Here is a 17961-nt window from a genome sequence, read left to right as displayed (position 1 = left end):
AGTTTTAATGTGGGACAATGTAGCAGCACAAACATGCAAAAGAATAATCATACTGCATAAAGTCTGAGGGAACACACTGTCAAATTACTGAAATGTTGAGGTTTCAAGAAGTTTACAGGATTCTTCTGTCTTAGTTTTACTGTCAAAAGCATCCAATGAAATTTTTAAATGCAACAGAAATGGTTGGAAAGTTATGTTTCCTACTTGTTGTATTTGGGGGTTACTGTTAAAAAAATAGACTTATGCCCAGGGACCTTAAGAAAATCTGCACAGCCTCAGATTGTGCAGGGACTTCTCCTAGGAGGAGGTACTCATGAGAAGAGCAGTGCCATTAGAGACTCCAGGACTGAAACATTCCACCAGGAATTCCAGTAAGGCATAAAACAAGAGAAGCATCACACGTGACATACAGCTGAGTTTAATGTTATTCCCCAAGGAATAACTCACTTAGCAGGGATAAATGTACACTAAAAAGCTTGGATTTCATTGCTATGAGGGTAAAATGGGCTTGACATGGTTTCCAAAGGGGAATCTTTCTATGGGGAATATTGTTGGATGATAATACTGTACCTTTACTAAGTCCTTGGGCCAACCAGTTCCTAAGACACTACGGCTGCCATATCCCAGTGTATTGCCTCCATACTCAGCAACCTTCCTACTGTTTGTGTTAGGACCAGCATAGATCACCAACTTCAAAACATAAAATACACTGTTAGACTGTAAGAGAAAAACAAGAAAATCTAATAATAATAATAATACTTAGCACTTACACCGCGCTTTCCATTCTCAAAGCGCTTCCTCAACATTAACAAACCCTCACAGCTTGGTGAGGGGAGGAGGGTAAGTATTATTATCCCCATTTTACAGATGGGGAAACTGAGGCAGAGAGGAAATCCTGAATTACAATCCTCATGCTGAGCTGACTAGAACACACTGCTTCTCTACCAATGAGGGATTGATCCTGCTCCCATCAAAGTTCATGTTCTGTCAGTGACTTTAGTGGGAACATGATGAAGCCCAGAGTTTTCTGGGGGAGTTTAACCACTAATGGGTGACATTAATATTAAAGATGCCCATGAATAACTAATGGAGTATCACAGGACTTGCTCTGTGTCAAGGAACAGACAGCAGGAATTAGCAAGCAGCACAAGTAGCTCTCTGATAATACAAATTTATGTGCTATTAGTTGTGTTCTTGAAATTGAAAATACTTGTTCATATTAATCCATGTAAACAAGTTATTTGTCATCAAGGAAAAAAGTAACCTCTCCAGTTCTGCCCAGTTTAAACCAACTGTGCTGATCAGAGAAGGCAACTCGATTAGAATTTGAGGAATCAGGAAAACTGAACAAGAGCCAAGGTGAGAAAGAAGTCAAACTCTGACAGTCTGAGCCACTCTGAAATTATTTTTTAAAAAACCTGAGGAGTTGATACAAATTTCTGAGGGGAAAAACCAAACCAAAACACACCCTAATCCCCCCACCATATTTATCCCATTTCAGAACTGCTGCTACTTCTTTTGAGGAAACTTCCTCATTCCAGAGGTTCTGAACTGGCCCTTTCTTACCTTATCATAATCATACTGGGAAGAGCATCTGTTGTCAAATCTAAGATACAAACAGCGGGCTCCTGGAATGTGGACAGTTTCCTTAAATTTATAGTTATCCCTGACGGGATGAACTGTCTCTACAGTCTTCCCAGCAGCCCACGGAGCAGGGATCTTCAACCCAGTGAGGAATCCTGGCTCTTCTTTCTCTTCCAGCATTCTGAAATGACAGGGAGAAATTAGCCCTAAAATTCAACAGACGGATTTCTATTATTCATTAAAATATCAAATACTTAAAATCACCTCTCAGCATCGATACAAAGGGACACAAGGTATTGACTCCTGGGTTTAGGTATAACTGTATTGAGGGAATTTATACATTATATGTATTAAACATTTTCAAAAGTCCTTTAATGCTACAAATTTTCCAACACAGCTATTTTTAAGTAAGTAATTTTAATTTAATTTAGCTATTTGTTTCTGTTTTTAAGCAGGAGCTTGATAACTTTGAGCTGAGACACAGGATTTAAATGCAGGAGTTCAAACTTTATATTTCTCTCTGTAAATTAAACAATTTAATATCTTTGCAATGGTTTAAATTCTGTATCTCCTGCTGCCAGAACAATTTACATTTTCTCTTGATGGTCTTCCTTAGCCTGATTTATTGAAGAGGAACATTTGGAATTAATTCTTAATGCTTGAGGTGAGGGGAAAAAACAAAACAAACCATACTCTGTGTAAACAACCTGAAGATATTCATAGCTTAATTATATATGCAAAAAAAAATTGGAACTAATTGCCTTTTTTAAAGGCTTATATAAATCTAAAACAGCCTTGGAAATCACTACAACATGCCTTTAAAAATTAACTAAAACAAAAATTGCTGCTTTCAGATTTATCCCACAACAATGGACAAATGAACATTACAGCTCGGAGAGTCTGTCCCACAAAAAGACCCAAATGTAAGGAAAATCACCTTTCATCAGGTAAGAGCTTCCCTTTCTGCTCTGAAGAACAACTGGGGGAACTGTTCAGTTCTGAGAAAACTGGAGACTGGGTTTTGAGCAGCAGTGCAGTCTGTGGCCCAAAATACACAGTGTTAGGGACATGCAAACAGAAAAGCACTTTAAAAACCTCACAATTGAAATAATTAACAATCCCCCTGTATGTTGTTACTGACAATAAATCATTACTGTGGTAGCAAGTGAAATTTCACATTCAGCTTTATCAGCTTTGGCAGCTGTTGAGAAATTCTTAAAAACTCTGATCTGTGGATCAGTTACTGCAGAAAGTTGACCAAAATCTGCAGCATTTTAGAACATGTTTAGAACCATTTTTAGAACAGTTTTTGTCCTTTGCAGCCAAGAGCTGCCACAGAGCCCATACCTGACTGGTATAAAGAACCAGCTGCACCAGCTGAGGCATCAGGGCATCAGCCATGGTGAGGGTCTGCAAATTGGGGTGCATCAGAGATGTCAGCAGGACAGGGAGCAGGTGACCAAGCATTGTAGCCTTTGTAATCTGCTCCAGCCCTTTTAACCTGTAAGGAGAGTCACAGTTTACATAGGAACAACTATTTTCACAGAATATCACTTCTCTTTTTAGTCAGCTGTTTAATCTTGCAGCAGGCAATTCAAAATTCAGCACAGAACATTTGCATTATATTAAAAAAACCACCAAGAAACTTCATCTTGAAAACAGTTATTTCTCCGAAGTGTCAGTGCCCTTGTCTTTGCTGACAATTCTCACTAAACAATCAGAGACCAGAAGACAGTAAATCAACAGTTTAATAATTACTTAGGAAATGCTAAGCTCCCCTGGGTATGGGATGAAAGTGCCCATCAAACACAAATGCACTTGTTCAGTTGGATATCAGCTCCCAGCACACACAGCTCAAAGTACATGAAAAGAACGTGGAGCTACCAAAATATATTTGAGCATGAAACCATCTGAAAATATCTCCAAGGAACTGTGTATTGTCAATAAACACAACTAATCTTGTGGGCACAGAAAAGCAGGAACTGAAACCTGAAACACAGCTGGGAGAGGGAAGTGTTTGTTTAAGGAGAGAAAAGTTCACAGCTTCTGTTTATATACCATTCCCAATGTATATTTTTAGGAGGAGGGAAGACAGGGAAGGGCAAGGTGTTGCTATCTGATGAAACGTGGGATATCAACAACATCCAGGGCTTGTCATGGATAAAATATCCAGTCCAGCTACTAGAGATGTAATAACCAGGAATTTCAAAATAAACAGGAATATTCCCAGCTAATTCCAGTTTATTTCCAGGTATCCTCCTCATAAATATTATTGTAACTGACTAAAACCTTGTCAATTTGAGGTTCTGTGGATACATCAACCTATAGATTATCAGGACTGACATGGAGAGTCTGATTCTCAATTCTTTACAAGTGCTAAACCAATGCTACAGGAACAAATAGATCCTATACATTCAAAGCTCAAGTTATAAAGAATAATTAATGCTAATTGTGCTTGTACAATAAATCACAAAAAGCAACACTGTTTTCAAATTAGGAAAGTCCTCCTTGTCTTACCTTTGCTCCCTGTCAGAAATGTCACTGTTTATTAGTGCTGTAGTGACTTGTTGCAGCATTTCTAAGACCTCATCACATCCTGTCAGAATTTGTGTAGCCAGAGACAAAATGCTGGTCTTTAGTTCCTGGGGACAAAAAGAGTTACAGGATACTTAAATTTTTGGAGAATCCCCACAAAAAGGACAACAGAACAAAATGATGGGTTTCCAAATGAAAAGAATGATAATGTGACCTGGCAGGCCTGCAGCAGGAGAGCCATCCAACACTTAAATTTGATTAATGTTAAGCCCCAAAGTGCTGGGAGAAACTAGGTGCATGTTTTACAGGATGCACATCCAGTTTCTAGAGGGAAGGAATCCCCACAGTCCAGCACAGCAGAGAGCTGTTAAGCCAGCCAAGGTACAGCACTGGTGACAATGTCCTAGGAATGAGTAGCACTGTAGAGAGAGAAACTGGACAATGAAAACGGGGGTGAATAGTGACACAAGAAAAATACCACAGTATTTAGCATTTACTCAATGAGCCTGAACAAGTAACTTTCCACTGCAGCAGGTTACAAGCACACACAGTCTGAGAGCAGCAGACAAAACCAGCTCAGAAACAATACCAGAAATTCAGAAATCAGTACCACCAGAGGAGAATTATTACAAGAACTACTGTGACAAGACAACCTGAAGCCAGGACAAACCTGACTTCTGGGAGTTTGTTGAAGGCTTTTCCAGAGGTAATATGAAATGACACTATTTTAATAGATATTATCAAACCTTGTCCTCTAACAGTTTCCTTCCCACAAACTTCATTGATTTTATTTTGAACAGATGGAGGTGGTTCTATACAGGCTTTGTAAGTTAAAAATGCAAGGTGAGGTAAACAAGCAGAACTTCTTCTATTAAAGCCTGAAAAATGATTCTTCAAGGACAACCTGAGTGATTTGGAGAAGAAAAAGTGTGGGGGGTAATGTGACCAGAAAGGATTCCTGGCACATGGATTTATTAAAATACATTTTAAACCTCATTATATATATATTTAGGAAGGAAGTGTCTGCTCTCCCTGACAATATAGAACCCAAGCTGGAATATTCAACACAGAACAATGGCACACTTTACTAGAGACAAGTTTTTTCCTGTTCTCCAGTTATTTAACTACACCAAGAGGAAAAAAAACCAACAAAAACACCAGCAGAAAGCACTGCAGGAACAAGGTGTCACAGGCACAGTGACTGTAGAGAGCCATACTAGAATAAAACTTGGTGTTTACCTGTACCTTCAATGTCTCTCCCTGCAAGGAGCTGTCACTGTCATCATTTTCATCAGGTTTAATCAAAATAGTGTTACTGAGGAGGTGGTTCTGTACAGCCATCAGGTACCTCAAGCAGGAGGATGCAGCCTTTAAATAAACAACACACTCTGCATTATCTGAACCTTTAATCACCCTGGAGTCAGGCAATCCTTGTACTTGGAAATTGGGAAGGGCAAAAAAACGTTGAGGAACAAGACAAGCAAAAGCAAAAAATAATTTCCCTTGAGCAGAATTTTCTTTTTACCGATTTAAAGTTTAACACATTTTCTAGAGGAGAAACTGGTTGCAAACCACTGAATTTTTATTGAAATAACTCACAAAAATGCGAAGAGGCAGCACAATTTCATTCAAGTATGGAACATTACAGTAATACCCAAGTACTCCAAGAAGTTTTTAATTCTGAAAATAATGCCACCACAGAGTTAAATTTAATTCCTGAAGGTGCTACTTCTTTCCCACCCTCCTGCAGCACAGGCCATGATCTCCTGTCCCCTCCTCATGTTTGTATGGAAGCCCATCTCCCTTTGCTCAGGGAGCTGATCCTGATGAAAACACCTCCACACCCTTTTACCATCAAATGTCAACTTTCACTCATTTTTATCTGTAAATGATAATTCTTTCTGCTGTATGAATCACTGTACACAACTGTATTTTTTGGTTTTAAAGCTGCTGTGATGCTTTGAAGATTGAGATACAACAAACTTCTCTTTAACTGAAACAGCTCCCAGAGCAACTGGAAAAAATATATCCATATATAAACCCGTTTTAGCATTACTGTGTAATTTACTTTGCTGTGAGAAATTGTTCCTTCCTTCCCTGCACAGCATAAACAAAAGACATTCTTTTCCTGGATTTGTTAAGACAAACTATAAAAGTTTCACCTCCACATACTCTTTTAAGATGAAGGATTTAAGGAACATAAGAAGCCTAAGGTAAATATGCTTTTATCCAAACACATTTTACTTACAGGCACAGTTGAAAGAAGCCTTTGAAAATCATCTTTAGATACAGTTTGGCACTTGGTGATTAAGACACAAGATTCTCGGACAACAATCTTGAGAATGTAGTGCAACAGCTCATCATTTAGTCTTCAAAAGAAGCAAGAAAGATGTAAAATGTTAATAATCTAATTACTGTGTATTTTGTACAGCTCAGCTCCAAAGTCTCTGCGAGCTGTACCACAAATTATGCAAAAACAAAACAAGTATCTGTTCAACTTCAGAGTCAGACACTAAGAAAACCAAGCCTGAAATGTGTAACAATAATCAGTGCAACAGATTTCCAGGGATTTCCTACATTGTCACACAAATCTCTGACTTCTTATGGCTCCTATAAAAGACTCCTCCCAGCCTGAAGAGTACCTGAGACTGGCAGTTTTACTGCTGAACAGTCGCCTAATGTGATATGCAGAGTAATGTCATAAAACTGTATTTATGAACTTATCATCCACATCTACCATGAACATTGTAAGGAGCAGGGAATCCCAAACCAAGTGTACAGGAGTCTCCAAAGTTTGTCCTAAAACATCAGACCTCTCTCTCCCTTGTCCTGATGAAATTCTACCCACTACAAAGGCAGCATTTCAGGTCCCACTGCAGCCAGACAACAAGCAATTTCAGCAGAAGTTCATGCAAGTTTACCTAAAGCAAACAACAAACACACATTATAAAGTGGAGGCTTTTTACCTATAATGATCATCATCTTCACTCCCAAATCTGTTGTTCTGAAGCTGCTCAGCTAAATTAGTCAGGATAACATCACGCAGCTGAGACAGCCCACTGTTCCTCTCCCCTGAAAAGGAAAAACCTTTACAAAGCAGCCTTTTACAGAATTAATTTATTTTTATTTCCCCTGATATCTTGCTTAACGTCCACTGCTGCTCAGGAGTGCCTGTGTTTACAGTGTAACCCAATGCCCTGGTGTCACAGGCTGAACACTTTCTCTGCACAAGGCTCTGTTTGAAATTCCAAACACTGAAACACCAACAGGTTCCTGTGAGATAACAAATCACTGAGCACCACCTGCTTCCAGCTCCACATTCCCATTTCATGGTGAATGCCAGTAGGTTATTTCTCCTTCACTAAGGACTAAAATTACCTTTGGTTACTGTGTACTTGCAAAATTTTCTTTTCTCCACCTAACCTACCCCTGGCCATGCAGCCACTGAGAAGGCAGCTCCAGAATTTAAAGCATTCCATGATTTCCTAGAAAAGGACGGATTTAAAGCAGAGTAGTGCTCAATATCCTGAACTGTTCTCTTTCTCCAGAGCTTGAGAAGTATTTCACTTTTGTTTGCAGTTAGAAAAACCACACTCTCACATGTCAGACATTCTCACCTTCAGTTAAGACCAATTTCAATAAATTATTGATTTCTGCTTCACCAGGATACAGGATATTTAAACCAGAGCTGAAGAGAAAAAGAAAACCATGTATTACTTAATGTATTCAGAGTTGAACAAAACAATTTGAGAGTCAGACTCATCTGACATAACATTTAGAATGACTGTGTAATGGCTTCTTCCAACTTAGAAAGGCATACTCCATATTTTAACATTGATTTAAGTCATGAAATAAGCAGCTGTTTTCTCCAGAAATCTCTTGTAATCAACTCTATTTATTGTTTAGGTTCCAAAGCTTTTTCAAGAGCTGTTTGCTTCCCTCTGAGCAATTCCCCATTAATCACTTGTATATAAGACAGCACAATAATGTTGTTTAAAACAGAGAGATGTCAGGAAAAAATGATGATGGCTCAGAGAGTGACTCCAACAACTCTGGTGATGGGGTGAGAGCTGTGGCTTATCTGTGATTAGAACAATGAAAAACACAAATACAATAATCAAGAAATCACTACTGCTGCAGTTTTATACTTATTGAAGCCTGGGTTTTTATAGAAGTCTCAGTTTAAGCTCCACAGAAGGTTCTAGAATGAGCATTTCAGAAACACTTCTTGTGCAGGTATTTTTCCCTTGAACTTGATGAACTTTGTCCTTTCTACCTGAATTGCCACATCAAGATAGAAGATCACAATCACTTCAAAGCAGCACTTCCTGACTGTAAGTGCTGCAATGATTATACAACCTTTTCCTTTCCTTTTCCCCCCTCTTCTTTTTTAATAACATTATCACAGAAAAGAAAACTGAGACGTTTTTCAGCCTCACACTGAGAGCAGAGCTTATTGCAGCTCCTCTCCCTCTGGCTCACGCTGATCAACTCTGATACAAACCTCAGGAAAAGTTACCACACATTGCAGGGTAAGTTTGAGGTTCCAATGGCATCAGAATCCCCCCTCAGGAGAGAACAGGAGGAAGGAAATATTACCTAATCCCCACCTCTGAATTGTTTAACAAATCACAAGACACAGGGTTAAACAAGGGAAACAAGGTGTCCACACAGGTGACAGGATACATTTTTCCCTGTCAAAAAGGCCCTGAAAATGCCAGATAATCTTATTAGGACACACTATTCTTCTTCACTCAGAGCTGCATAAAGCCACAGAAGTTTGGAATGCTGTGATTCACACAGAGAAAATGCAGGTTGATCTCGAGAAGACTTTGTTCTCAACCTTTGGAGCACTTCCCACTGGAAAGCAGATGATATTTGTACTTGGGAGGCTGGAGACAGCATTCCTTGGCCTTGAGATTCACATTATCTCGTTTGCATGAGACAGCCACACTCCTTTCCCCTTGGCCTTTAATCTCAGAGCATTCCTCAAGCATTATTAATTCTGCTTCTCCTTACATTCCTTTTGTTCAGGAGAACTTCAGTGTTGCCACTTAAAACACTGGTTTAACAGCTGCCAACATCAGCTCTGCCTTTTCCTGAATGCCAAGAAACTGTATAAGCTAAATATGGAAGTCATTCAAGCCATCACTGAAATGCAGAGAACTTTGCTTGAATTAACAAATTATTTTATAATAAATGTTTAAAAAAATCCTTAAGAAAGCCAATAAAAAAGCAACAAATTAAAAGTATTAAAAGCAATTACTACCCGTTATTTCATCACGACAAACCCATTGTATTTCTCCCACAGATACAAGTTCTAATAATTTTATCATACTAGGTCTTAAAATTGCTCATACTAAATTTTATCATATTAAAGTTACAGTGCTGAATAACAATTTGAATGTTGAGAATACAGATATTTACCTAATAGCCAGACAAACCTCCTTCTGAATTTCAGAGCAAATCTGGTCCCTTGGGGCCATCAGTAACTGCCAAAGCAAAAGGCCAGACCTTCTGACAATGTCTCTGTTCCTTTCGGTTTGGGGGCTGAAGAAAAACTTAAAAACCACCTGAGAAAAATCAAACACAACAACATTAATATTAAAAACAAACATTAATCACATTAACTCCTTTTCTGCAGTTTGCCTGGGTCACTAGAAATCTAAGAGTCAGAATCTGACTTTGAATCAAAAAAATGGAAAAAAAGAAGAAGAAAGAAATCAGGAAATAACCTCTCCAGATTTTATTTTAATCTGTAGAGGTAGTGATTACATTTACATTTAAATTAGGACTCTAATGAGTGTATAAGATACTGCAAAACCACTGCTAAATCAACCTCATTACACTGAATACAATGGAGAAAAAAAAAAAACTCTAACAAAAACAGGGGCTGCCTGTACTCTAAAACAACTCTTATTTTTTATTTGTCTATTGTGAAGCACATTTAAGGTGCCTTTGTACCTGAAAGACCACGAGGATGCAGCGGATGATGCAGGTGTCTCCATTCACCATGGCCTTCTCCATAATGTCACAGATGCTGCTGAGGTGATGGGCTTCAATTGGATGCTGCTTGCCCAAAAAATTGGTGATGGGAAGGTTGTTGCTGGCTGCCAGGAGGTTGAGTTGGTGGATACACATGGCACCAACATGGTGCAGTAACTGGTTGATAACCTCGTTTGTGGTTGTTGCATCCCCTAGAAGAGGAAAGGAGTTCAAATGCTGTCTGTAAACACAGATTTTATCATCAGCCTTTGCTTCTAAAATGCAATGTGTCATGAACAGCATGAACTTCAGGACATAAAAGAACTGCCCACATCACTTTTTTAATGTGCTAAAGGAAGCAAGAACCTGGGAACTTCCACATCTCACCTTGTGCTTTTCCCTTTCTAAAGCAAAGCTAAAACATGACCAATATTTACAAACACCTTTTCAAGAATGAACTCAGCTTTTAACAGAAAGCTTCAGAAGGCAGTTTCTGTCTATTTATGTTTTGATAATCATCAGTTTCATTTCCACTTTGTATAAAGTGCTGACTTGTGGTTTTAGCTCACCTTTGGGCTCTGTGATGACATGACTCACTCCCAGCCTCTGGCACACACAGTGGAATGCCTGGTTCCCAGGATTGCACCACTGATCAATGTAATCATTGGAGCACGTCCAGATCATGTTATTCATTGTATCATAACAAGCACCTAAGAAAAGGAAAATATTTCACACATCAAATTGAAGACTGTTTGTTAGACAATTGGATTAAAGGATTTCTACAGCAGATATAAATCCATATGAAACCCCATCCACTGCAGAGCTGCTTACTGCAAATTAAAATCCAGATGGATGATTTAGAATCTAAGGGTCTGAAATATTCCCAGGAAAGGGATCTACTCCTCACCAAGTCCTGGAACTAGAGCACCACGTCCAAGGGAACTCCCTGCAGCATCGATGAGATCTGCTCTGCTGGTGAACTGCCCGTCCGAGATGTTGAACACCAGGCTGGAGGCAAGAACTGCACAGGAACAAATCTCCAATAAATTTCTGAGAAGTTTATTGCATTTCAGGAAGCCAGGGACTCCAAATGTGCCATAATTGTAACCAACTTACTTTTTAAGGATGACAAAGCACTTGTTCCTCCGAAGAGAGAGCGGGTGGCGGAGCTGCCCGACCCCCCCGGGGGTGGGACCAGCATCACCAGGTACGTCCCACAGGTGTAGATGGGGGTCTTCCTCAGCATCTTCAGGGGCAGCCCACAGCTGGTGTTGGCAGCTGAAATATTGACCAGAAAATGTAACACAAACAGGCAATTCTTCAGAACAAGGCAGACTTCCATTTAGGGCTTCAAAGAAATCAATATGGAAATTCATTTAAGCCCTGCTTTGCAGCATCTAGAAGATGCTGAAGAATTTTGTAAAGAATCAGAGAATGGTTTGGGATGGAAGGGACCTTAAAGGTCATCCAGTTCCAAACCCACGGGCAGGACACCTTCCACTAGACCAGGTTGCTCAGAGCTCCCTCCAGCCTGGCCTTGAACACTTCCAGGGATGGGGCAGCCACAGCTTCCCTATACAGGGGTGGCCTCACAATCCTACACATTCAACATCAATCCCAAACAGTTTCACACTTTAACCCAAAGAAAACAACTTTAAAAAATAAAATAAATAAATAATTAAGCATAGCCAAAACTGTTTTAGTCATTGTATGGTGATACCCATACTGAAAGCACTGTCTTAGAGCCAAATAATCTCCTCACATAAAGGGATCACTTGAGATTCACTATGCATTTACTATTTTAAGTCTTCCTGCTCCACAGGAAACGTACAGAGCCATAATGATCTCACTCCTGCAACAGCTGATCAACACTTTTCTGAGCACTGACTAAAGAATTAGCCAAGAATAACCACTTACTCCCCTTCTTCTGGAGCATTTGAGTTGTTCAGTGGCAAAACACAGCCTTTAAAATAGCTCTCTGAGCTAACTCTGCCAAATTCCCTGGAAACATAGTTATTTCATTTATAATTTATTTTTATGGAAATACCTTTAATTGTTTCAAACTGAAGAATGAAAACTCATGTACTTATGAAGGAAGTAGAGATGTAACTCAAGATAAGATTTTAATCAGTTTAAGACAAATCTTACAAAGCTCCAGATCATCCTGCAAGCCATCCATGCTGTTCATTCAAGATTCCCTAATTAACTTGTTTCCACAAAAGAACACCCAAACACTGTGCAAACTACCTCAAAAAAGCACAAAATTACTTCAAATTTATAATTTTCAACTGACTTGTGAAACAATAGTTACATTTTCTAAACTGCAGGCCATTTTTACATCCCAATTAGAAGCCCAGTTGAACTGCCAGCAGAGAAATATAATTATCGGTTTGCTGAAATATGGTAAAAACTACTCCAATAATTGAATTGGAAAAGGATGCTACAAGCATTCTTCCCACTTTTCATTCCTAAACTTTGCTCCCAATCAATTCCTAATTCAGCAAAGGAGTTGGTAACTGCAACTTTAAGCAATTACTGTATACATCTGATTTTGAGGAAAAATACACTTTTTTATTCTTTAACCTGTCCTAAGAGGTCAGGAATGACTAGAATTGATACTGCCTGTGCAAATGAAGCTCTTCTGACCTGCTTGATCCTCCTTGAGTGTGTTGGAGATGGTGGAGCCCGTGAGAGCAGCCAGGGTTGCTGAAGGGGAGGCCCTGTACCGGGACAGGCGGCTCAGCAGCATCTCATTGATGCTCTTGGCAGATTCACCCTCTTTCCTCATCAATATAATTCTTTCCTGCAGAGGATTTGCTATACATAGGCCATTTTCTACCTGTTAAAATAGAGAAAAAAATACTTTAGATATCAAAATCCATCAGTGGCTGATCACCTCAACTGAACAGTGACATTAAACACCACAATGCATCAGGCAGGGACACAAACAATCTCTGCTGACACAAGTTCTTGCAAAAACAAAGTGTTATAAAAGCTGCACAAATGAGTATCTTTTTGTTGCCGACTTTGTAGTTCAACAGAATAATTATATTAAAGATATTAGGTATCTTCTATTATCTTATACCTAAGATATTTAACAGAATATCTTTTATTTATTATATTTAGCTGTTTAGTCTTAAAGATGCAACTGCTTGCCTAAACTTAAGTTTCTTTATGGAACTCTACTTAAAAAATACATAATCCTCTTGTATGTTCTTAGTGATGGTTCACTGGCAAGTTTCGTAAAAAGAGGTTTTTAAATCATTTGCCAGCCAAAAAGTGAAAACAGTGATTTCCTTAGACCATAAACTCCAGGGGATGTTTAATTAAAGAATGAGTCTCTTAATGAAGATGTGATTTAAGCATTAGGGTTTTCCAGAAGCTGTACTACTACAGCCTCTCAATTCCAGCTCCATCCTCCCACTCCATCCTCCTCTGCTGAGGAGAAATACAGACATAAAACATACATTTTATATCACAAGAGAATTCATATTGCTAAATATAACGGCTGTATGTCCTGTCTCTGGAGATGGAATTGGACAATTCACCTTCTGTTCCAAGTAATTCCATATATATCTACTCAGATTACACATGTAAATATTCAAATCTAACATGTCAATTTGAGAGTGCTGATATTTAATTAAACACTAGTCATGCTACCAACACTAGAGACGTAAAACCCACAGAATTTCTTACTATAATTTCAAAAATATCCATGAAGACAGAGTGGCCTTTTGGTGTTTTCTCGTTAAGACTTGCAGGAGACCAAATCCAGTAGAAATATGTGCCATCTGAAGAAAGATGCACCGTGGTCATGGTACTGCCCACTGGGAAGTGATTTACTGGCATTGGGATTATCTGACATACCTACAAGACAGAGAGTAGAAGAGGCTTAAAATGGGACTTAATAGTACTATTACATTAATTTATTACGAAGAGATGATGTTTGCCAAATACATATAAACCTCAAATTTAAAACATAAAAGGATCATCTCCTCTCTAATGATGGAGAGTATACCCCAAACACCACAAAGAAAAAAATATGCATCCTAAAGTTATCAACTTTACTTGAAACTCTGGAAGAAAAGGTGAATCCAAACACACTCAGTTTCAGGAAACACACTGGACATAAATGTGTACATCCATCCTTAAAACCACTCCAGGAAAAACCCTAAAGTAAACAAAGGACCCAGTTTTACAAAGGGTGACAGGTGTTGATCTAGAAATCTGAATCAGATTTGAAACAACACCTGAATTTTGGGACAATGGAAGAAAAATGAGCTGTTCAGGAAGAACATGTTCTTGGTTTAAGTCAAAGTCCATTCTGCTATTGTTTGATTGCTTTATGAGACCATACTGGAATCATGGAATATCTTGACTTGGAATGGACCAAAAGTATCATCCAGTCCAACCCCTGGCCCTGCCCAGGACACCCCAACAATCCCACCCTGTCTCTGACAGCGTTGTCCAAACACTCCTGGAGCTCTGGCAGCCTTGGGGCCGTGACCATTCCCTGGGGAGCCTGTTCAGTGCCTGGCCACCCTCTGGGGGAAGAACCTTTTCCTGAGATCCAACCTGACCCTCCCCTGACACAGCTCCAGCCCTTCCCTCTTGTTCTGACACTGCTCACAGAGAGCAGAGATTGGAGCTGCCCCTCCTGGGGAAGTTGTGGATTGGGATGAGTCTCCCCTGAGCCTCCTCTTCTCCAGGCTGAACAAACCTGTATCCCAGCTCTTATAGAACTCCAGAATATAGGACAGTGCCAGTCTGTGTATGCACATTCACATGGATATATAGAGAGAACACACTCTGAAACAGAGTAACATCCAAAACAAACTAACACCTTCCACCACACAGTGATTTCAAGGCAGGGTTAGAAACAGGCACTTTCACAAAATAAGAGAAGAAACTTTGAGGATAAAACTAATTAAAGCTAAAAATTTGTGTGGTTCATTAAGAATGTTTTCCTCCTGTACTCTAACTCTGCAGTGAACTGTTCCCTTTACCTGAAGGGTATGTTGATCCACCACCTGGAAAAGGTAGTGAGGTTTATTATCAAAAGACACGGGGCGATGGAGAAGTTTCCCATTCCCAAAGGCAACCCAGCCCGTCTCGAGCTCCTCGTTCCTGCAGTACACAAAACCCCTGGCAAGAAAACAAAAGCAGGATATTAAAACTCTTCAAACCCCTCCCCTGTTTTTTGGTTTGTCAAAGAACAACTCACAACCACAGTCTTGAACTTTGACTGAACTTCAAGTCAGCAATTTTTGTTGTGAAAGGCTTAAACATAAAAAGCCTCATGGCTTCCAAGCAATAAAGCAGCAACAAGGTACAGTGAGTCACAGCTGCAGTAATTATTTAATGAATGACATAATTAGCAAACAAATACTTACAAACACAGCAACTGTACAGCTACAAATAAAAAGCCACAAAACTAGTCTGTAGTATATCCCTCTCAGCAAAGAAAAAAACCAACTTACTATACATAAAAAAATAAAATTAAATCTGAAATGCTATTCTGCTACTATGGAGGTTGAACTAATGGCCTCCAGAAGTCCCTTTCAAATTCAATTACTCTATAATTCTAGAGAAAACGTACTCAAGAAGAATTTCAGATGAAAAAACCAACTCATTAAAACAGCACTTAATGAATATACACAATATCATTGAATGGATTTGGTGGAAGGGACCTTAAAGATCATCCAGTTCCAATCCCCATGTGCTCTAGTCTTGCTACACCCAACATCTGAGAGAGGTTTATCAAAACAGTGACTTTTGTTTTTAAGCAGCAAATATGGAACTGTCACTCACCTCAAAGTACCGTGGAGTCCAGACCCCAACTTGCTTATTCCTCTGCCCACGGAATTGGTTGTGTAAAGATAGAGCCCATCTGCTGCAAGACACCTTCCTAAATCTGCATCTGGAGCAGGAGAGGGAACAGAGCAGAGATCACCCCTGTAACACCTGAACTGGGAATTCTCCAGGAGTGTTACACCACAACTGGAAACCAGCAGCTGCTCAGACAGTTTTTAATACTGAATTTATTATTTGGTCTTTTAAGAGCTTCTGTAACACAGACAAAGTCTAAGAAACACAGCAGTTTCTTCACATCTCTCAAGCCTCACATGACACCAACTCACCCCAATACCAGGGCTCATCAAATCTCCTGCTGTTGCCAAATAAACTTTACAAGAATTAAGTGCCACTCACTCAGCTTCTCTTTGGAGACAATAAATGACATGAACACTGTGTTTCACAATTCTAAAGTACATCACCATCATCCTTTTCTAAGTAATTTCCTTTTCCTGTCTTGTGTCCTCATTTCAGTTAAAGGTCTGGGTTTGGGTATCATGGCCAAAGCTGCTGTAAAAAACCTGAACTTGCTTTTCCTGCACAGTATTCCAAACTATAAATCCAGCAGGAACTAGACAGACCAGCACACCCAACCATGGGTACACAGGGCTACTCAACCAAACTCATTTCAGGTGCAAAATTCCTTTACTTAAATACAGAACTACTTGAATATTTGCTCTTAAATGCTTTCAGAATGATGAAAAGAAGCAGAGGAGTGTTCTCTTCTGCTTTTGCAACAGGTAACACTGTTCAGAACCAGCAGCAAGATAAATATAAGCAAAGCTTAGGACTCTGCAAACCTTCCTGCTCAGGGCTGCTGGTCTAACACAGTGTGAGGGAAGAATAACCCAACACTGAGCCTTGATCTAATTTCTGCTACAACTCTGTGCTTCTCTTGGAGCTGGTCAGCAGATTCTTCTACCTCTGAACACTTAAATTAGGACAAAATCTATTTGAAACACAGCACTTTGTCACTCAAAGAGTAGTAATTATTAATAATCAAGATGGGACACTCCTGTCCAGTCAACCTATTTAAGTTCACAGCAGTCAGTTAAGGAAAGGAAAAAAATCTATCACTGTCAGAGCAAGAAGACTTGATTATATATCTGAAAAACAGAGATTGTCGTCAGTAAAGTTGCAGACAGCCTCAAATGACAACTCAGATTTTTAAATTCCTATGTCTTGCATTAAATGTCATCAAACTAATATTTCTGAAGCAATGTGAACTGGCTTACTTAGTGAAAAAAGAGTAGGCAAACAAAGTAGAAAAAACTGAGAATTAGTTCAGGGAAAGAAAAACAAAAGAAAGCAGTAAAATAAGAATATACAAAACCAACTGGACAGAACAAAAGCAGAATGGGGAAGGGGGGGGGAAGCAATGAACTTGTATTTCTAAAAATAAACCTGCTGTGCCAATGATAGCTGGTATTGAATACAGAGATCCTGCCCAGGGCAAGGGAATTGTGCTTACTGAGGGACTAATGAGTGGATAATGTCCAAACTCCATTTGACCTCTCTGCAGAATTCCCCCTGGAGTCAGGGAGGGTCAATGTATCAACTGCTTTTGATTGTTTCCTACGCCCTCACAGCTGAAAACAGCAGCTGCTACTCAGCAACCAAAAATCAAAGTTTTCTGAATCCCAACTCTAAAGCTTTACATTAATTTTCACATGAGTATCACCACTAAAAGTATCCTGCCCTCCCCTGCTCATACTGACAAGTCATGAAATAATTCACCTTTATTTTCACTGCTGGAGCCAGTGTTGGCATCAGGGGCAGGTAACATGTCTTCAAAGCCCCAGGACACGATGTGCTTTCCTCCAAGCAAACAGGAGGGTGATCCAGGGCCTCCCTCCAAAAGCAACAACCTTTAAGCAGAAAAATATAATAAGATGCATAAAGAACAGTGACAGCAAAAATTAGCTACGTTAAAAGTTAAGCTGAAGATGTATTTTAAGTAATTATTCTCTGTCAGAGCTCATAAGGCACTTAAAGAAATCATCA

General features: G+C 39.3%; 1 protein-coding gene across 1 annotated transcript in view; it reads right to left on the bottom strand.

Annotated features, from left to right (window-relative positions):
- HECTD4 (HECT domain E3 ubiquitin protein ligase 4) overlaps positions 1-17961 on the bottom strand; it is a 71457-nt gene that overhangs the window by 39023 nt on the left and 14473 nt on the right. Inside the window, exons 4-22 of the mRNA XM_018076353.3 lie at positions 17695-17825; positions 15916-16024; positions 15111-15249; positions 13801-13971; positions 12751-12943; positions 11221-11382; positions 11012-11125; positions 10674-10814; positions 10084-10316; positions 9547-9692; positions 7737-7807; positions 7086-7191; positions 6368-6488; positions 5359-5487; positions 4102-4226; positions 2932-3085; positions 2522-2622; positions 1567-1765; positions 571-717 (exon numbers count right to left, since the gene is read on the bottom strand). Coding sequence (XP_017931842.1) covers positions 571-717; positions 1567-1765; positions 2522-2622; positions 2932-3085; positions 4102-4226; positions 5359-5487; positions 6368-6488; positions 7086-7191; positions 7737-7807; positions 9547-9692; positions 10084-10316; positions 10674-10814; positions 11012-11125; positions 11221-11382; positions 12751-12943; positions 13801-13971; positions 15111-15249; positions 15916-16024; positions 17695-17825 — 2692 coding nt within the window. The remainder of the gene's footprint in view (positions 1-570; positions 718-1566; positions 1766-2521; positions 2623-2931; positions 3086-4101; positions 4227-5358; positions 5488-6367; positions 6489-7085; positions 7192-7736; positions 7808-9546; positions 9693-10083; positions 10317-10673; positions 10815-11011; positions 11126-11220; positions 11383-12750; positions 12944-13800; positions 13972-15110; positions 15250-15915; positions 16025-17694; positions 17826-17961) is intronic.

The sequence above is a fragment of the Manacus vitellinus genome, unplaced genomic scaffold (genome assembly GCF_001715985.3).
Source record: "Manacus vitellinus isolate BGI_N305 unplaced genomic scaffold, ASM171598v3 scaffold_31_pilon, whole genome shotgun sequence".
NCBI classification, from domain to species: domain Eukaryota; kingdom Metazoa; phylum Chordata; class Aves; order Passeriformes; family Pipridae; genus Manacus; species Manacus vitellinus.
This window is presented reverse-complemented; position numbering and strand designations above follow the sequence as displayed.